At 38.2% G+C, this 5,150-nt stretch overlaps 1 protein-coding gene across 1 annotated transcript in view; it reads left to right on the top strand.

Moving 5' to 3' along the window:
* The first annotated feature begins 6 nt into the window (after positions 1 to 6).
* Positions 7 to 5,150, top strand: part of CDK14 (cyclin dependent kinase 14) — a 508,542-nt gene continuing 503,398 nt past the window's right edge. The window contains exon 1 of the mRNA XM_006925698.3: positions 7 to 235. Coding sequence (XP_006925760.2) covers positions 145 to 235 — 91 coding nt within the window. The 5' untranslated portion in view covers positions 7 to 144. The remainder of the gene's footprint in view (positions 236 to 5,150) is intronic.

The following is a 5,150-nucleotide window of genomic DNA, read 5'->3' as shown; positions in this document are numbered from 1 at the left end:
AGCCGCGCGCGTCGCCTCCCGGCCGGAGGAGGAGGTGGAGGCGGAGGAGGAGGCGCCGCCTTCCCGGTGTCGCGCGCCCTCGCCGTTGTCTGCGCTCCGCTCTGGACCAGTTTGGGGAAGTTGCCGTGTCCCGGTGTCGCCCAGATGTGCGATCTCATTGAGCCGCAGCCGGCCGAGAAGATCGGCAAGATGAAGAAGTTGCGGAGAACTTTGTCGGAGAGTTTCAGCCGCATTGGTGAGTGGCGCGCTGCCCGCGGCACCTGGCCCGGCGCCCCTGCGCCCGCTCCTTCGGCACCGCGCTCCTGGCACTCGCAGTGCCGCGGCCGCCCGGGGCTCGCGTGGGGTGCGCTAAGCTGCGCGCGGAGGGTGGAGGGACCATTGCCCAGACCTGGGGGAGGGTGACGACGGAAAGCAGAGACACCCCTTTCCTTCAGGATCTGGGGTTTCATTTGTGGATGATCTTAAGCCTACAATTTGGATTTCCCGTATTCGCCACTAGCGCTCGGGCTTTCGCGCCCGCGGGGTAAAGGAGAGGGGACGCCCCGGGCCCCGCCGCACACGGGGCCGTGCGACCGCGTGGGTCACTAGTTATTTTTTGTGCGCAGGCTTTGGTATTCGGTGTTTCGTCAGTAATTTAGCTTTAGAAATTGGCGAAACGTTGAGCTGTGCCTTAGTATTGTTTGACACATCCAACCTAAAGAGAAGTGGGACAGATACCTTGGGATCTTTTGTTTGGTACTTCGGGTCCTCGAAGGTGAGATTTGGGTGTTCAGTCCCGAGGTCTCTGAATTTTTCCATTGCTACAGAGAAATGCGCACTGTGAACTTGTCTGAACACTTAGGAATAAGTCTCCTGAACTTCTTACATTTGCTAGAGCTCTGGGGCTATTGTCTTTAAATCAACCAACCAACTGACCAACAAATAAAAAGCGACCGAGAAAGGTTTAGGACATTTAAGAATAAATCCATGTCACAGACTATAACGGGGTGACAACAGTATCCCGTGGAATGGGTTTGTTAGACTTCTAGGATTGGCCACAGAAAACCCCTCTTAACGTTAAGACGGTGACTTCCTCTAACACAACTTTCATCTATACAGGTAACTGCTTTCAGCAAGAAAATCATGCAAGCACTAAAAATAGCCAACCTCTGAGTTCCTGAGAAGCCTTCTAGCCTTTGTTTCACTTGTTTAACATGTCATCCACGTTAATGAAGGTGTTAATGGAAATTAAGCATAAGGTCCTTCATTCCTTACAATAAAACCCTGGGGTGCATATGATCTTTGTAGTCACCCTTCCATCCATTTATTTAAAAATCATTATGTAAGTGCATTAGAAAATATGCCAACTTTCTTAAAAAGAAAACATGGGTCAAAAATTTAGCCTAGGGTTTTTTTTTTTTTTTTTTTTTGTCTTTTAACTTAAAATTTTGTATTGGGATACAAAATCTTTTAGAAGATAACTGTAAAGTTATGGTGTGAAACCAATATTTAGTCCTGGTTTTATTTATTATATATATTAGATATTTGCAGTTTCCCTTTGACAGGTAAGAATGTGAAGAGTGTACGTTCAGTTGAAGTTGGAAGCCAAGGAGAGTGAGAGAGAGCAAGGTGTTGAGTGGGTGTTCATTATTAAGGAGGATGTTTCAGCTCCTGGTCCCAAACCATCACAGAGGCAGGTTCTGGAGTCCATTAAGCCCTGTTTTAAAACACATTAACTGTATATTTATTAATGCTAATGACTCAGTTGGAGCCCTTCCAGTTTTGTGTTAAATAATTCATTGCAATTTTATATCAGTAAGAAACCAAGGACATTAATAAAAATTCCTTATGTTTGAATAATTTTAAGGTTTTGATCCACAGTCAGTAAAATTTGGATTAACTACAATGCTGGCAAATGGGGTATTAGAGTTAATTGGATTTTCTAGCTTACTGAGATTTAGCGATATGAAACTCCTTTTGATTCCAACTCTTGTTAAAATGTCTTCTAAGATCTAGTAGATTTTAGTTCCTCCTTCTTGGAAACAGTACAGTGCAGTAAAAATAACTGATTATTTTTTGTATTGGTGGAGGGTCATGATTAGTAAATATCATTCTGGAATACTGTAAAATAAAATAGAGATTTTAAGTGATTATAATTGGATACCAAGCCCAACACAATTATGAGAATTTTTCTGCAGCATTACAGAAAAATGAATTCGTTATTTTTTACTTTCTTGCTATTTTATTTGCAAAATCAAAAAGCAATGAAATCAATCTAATTAAGGATTTTGAAGGTTCTAGAGACTGTTGAGGCTTTATTATGGGATTATATAGTGCATAGATTAAGGGCGTTATGGGCTGTGTGTCAGATTGGGGATTTCTGGTGTTGCCACTTGTAGCTGAGTGACCTTGGACAGGTCCCTCAATTTCCGAGCTGCAGTTTTTCATGTAAAACTCAGTTTTGTTATTGGCATTTAGTGAAATAATACATGTGATGTCCTGTGTGATATGTAATAAAGACTCAATAGATGTTCATGATATGTTATCATTATTTGTGATTGTGATTGTATCATACTGACATAATTGGTTTTTTAGATGAAAAGCAAGAAGTGTAACAGAGGAAGCGGCTACTGACTTTATAGTATAGCTGATCTGTAAACAGGACAGATTTTGGAGTTGGGCTGGTCTGGATTAGCACTGTTTTCTCTGCATGCTGTGTGTTTTGGGCAACTAGCAGAATTCCCCTAAACCCCAGAGTTGTCATTTGCAAATTTTCCTAAGGTTGTCGTAAAGATTAAATTGGATAAAACACATAAAGTATACAGTGCAATATCTCTCACATGGTAGAAATCATTACTCAAGGCAGTTATTATTCTTTCCAATTTCTTCCAAGTTTATCCGCCATCTTCCTCCTTTCTTCATTGGTACTTCATGAGGAGATCAAAGAATAAATTGTTTATTTCTGTTGAATAATCCAATATCTCAACATATTCATTCCTTTTAACCAATCTATGATGGCTTTTGAAATAAACATACTGAATTTATTTTGCTTTTTTAGTGTGATTCAAAAGTGTAGCTTGTTATGTGATAAAATATACAATATCATTGTCTAGCCATAAGAAAGTAGTAATCATCTACAGAAAATGAGGACAGTTTTTGAAAGTATGTGATATTCAATCAAAGTTTATTATTAATGATAATACTTCTGACTGTATAAAAGTGGCAGTGCTAATGTTTAATTTATCCATGCATGAAAGATCACGCCAACTTTATCATTGCCCACCTCAAATATAGCTGATCTGAGATTACCGTATTATAAAAGGTTTAATAAAACACATTGGCTTTCAAGCCATAGCACTCTAATTTACAACATCTGCCAGGGAGTGACTATTACACACCTATGGTTCTTTTATAAGATGGTTGAAATTGAATTTCAAAGTCATCCATTGATTTCAGTAGTATTTATGGTTTTCTGCTGAGTAGGATTTAGTGTTAGGGTGTTCATTTATTTAGGAATTACCATAGTTGTCTCACTTTTTTTTTTTTAAATTTAGGTTAGCATAAACAAAGATAAATGGGAACTTGTTAAAAATGTTTATATTAAAATTCATCTTTTTGTTTCTTTTTTTATTTTGAATGTAGACTAGAAGAAGGTTTTCTGTAACATCCAGTGTAAGATTAAGGTCAAACTGACATGTCTTCATATTTGTTTAAATGCATTTCTTCACATTTATTTGGATTATCTCCAAAAAGGAAGTTTATACTCTGTGATATTTGAGATGAAACCCACATATCATTTCTTTAAAAGAGTTTATGAGAGAACTGAATAAAAGGAAGAGGCTGTGGTTACACTGAATTTTTGAGTATGTTATCTTGTTCTGTAAGTGTGTAATTCTAGAGTCTAGTGTCATTTGATAAGTCAATTCTGTCAGAAAAGAGAAACGTAAGGTTAAAGGTTCATACACAAAATTTAACTTGTACCATAGCCTCCCAGTGTAGTTTCAGAAGGCTTTAATTTGAAAACTATGAAATGGAATTTAGATCTATGATACTTTCATTAGAGAATATATGTTTTTCATATGACAAAACCTTAGTGTGTCTCAAAATATAAGATGCTGTCCTTTTGCTATTGAAGTGTAACTCATTAATTCAACAAATAATTATTAAGTACTTCCTATGTTCTAGATACTGTGCTGGCATTCAGATCCAGTGACCATTGTTACCAGTCTTTGTCCTCAGAAACTTTAAGAGAAGACAGGCCAATGAATGGGCATTGACAATATGTATAAAGTGACAAAATCTACCATGCAAATTAGCATAATTTGCTATCAAAGAACATAGGAGGGACACCATTATAGTCTTGGTGAGATCGTGGAAAGCTTTCTAAAGGAAGCAATCAATGTCTGAGCAGAGGACTGAATAGAATATCTGATTATCTTAAATTGTTAACTCAGAAATGTGTAATATGCTTGTTATTTCATGATACCCTTGAACACAACTGTTGGTTTGCATTTTCATGAATGATTAATGACAATCAGGGAATGTAATCCATAATGAGTTGTGTGCTTGTTTAGGTCAGAGTTTATTCATCAGTGACCTGATAAATACTTGGCAACGACACCTTTAATTGGCCTTTGCTGTTACTATTAACTGCTGTTCAGGGCAAAGATTCAATATTTAAAGAAACTGTAAGATGTCAATCTAGCGATGAAGGGCTTCAATGAAGCAATAGACTTCTTGGTCTTAAAATGTCCCCCCTGTGGTATCCTAGGCTTGAGATTAGTGTGCAAGGGAGAGACTCTGGCTTCTTGCTCCTTATGTCTTAGAAAATACATCTACAATTCCCTCTTCTATTTCTTCCTTTTCTTTCTACCTCCAGACCCCACCCTGTTATCCAGAATGTTGGAGGAATTGGCAGAACTTAAGGGGCAAGAAGGAGATAGGTCTGGGTGTTGGAGACATTCTAATTTTCTGCTTTTTTCATCTTTCAACTTGAGAGTCTTCATTCCATATTTGCAATTCTTTAAGGAATAATATCAACTGTAATTTCTATTGGATGCTTTGCTTAAGAAGAACCATGGCTAAATTTTCAGAACCTTTATTGTGTCCAAAGTGAATATATTTAAAAGTGCGCACTGTGAATTATAAGCTTGCTGCTATTTGCATCTTGC

The sequence above is a fragment of the Pteropus alecto genome, unplaced genomic scaffold (genome assembly GCF_000325575.1).
Source record: "Pteropus alecto unplaced genomic scaffold, ASM32557v1 scaffold69, whole genome shotgun sequence".
Taxonomy (NCBI): domain Eukaryota; kingdom Metazoa; phylum Chordata; class Mammalia; order Chiroptera; family Pteropodidae; genus Pteropus; species Pteropus alecto.
The sequence above is the reverse complement of the archived record's forward strand: the minus strand, read 5'-3'. Positions and strand labels throughout refer to the sequence as shown.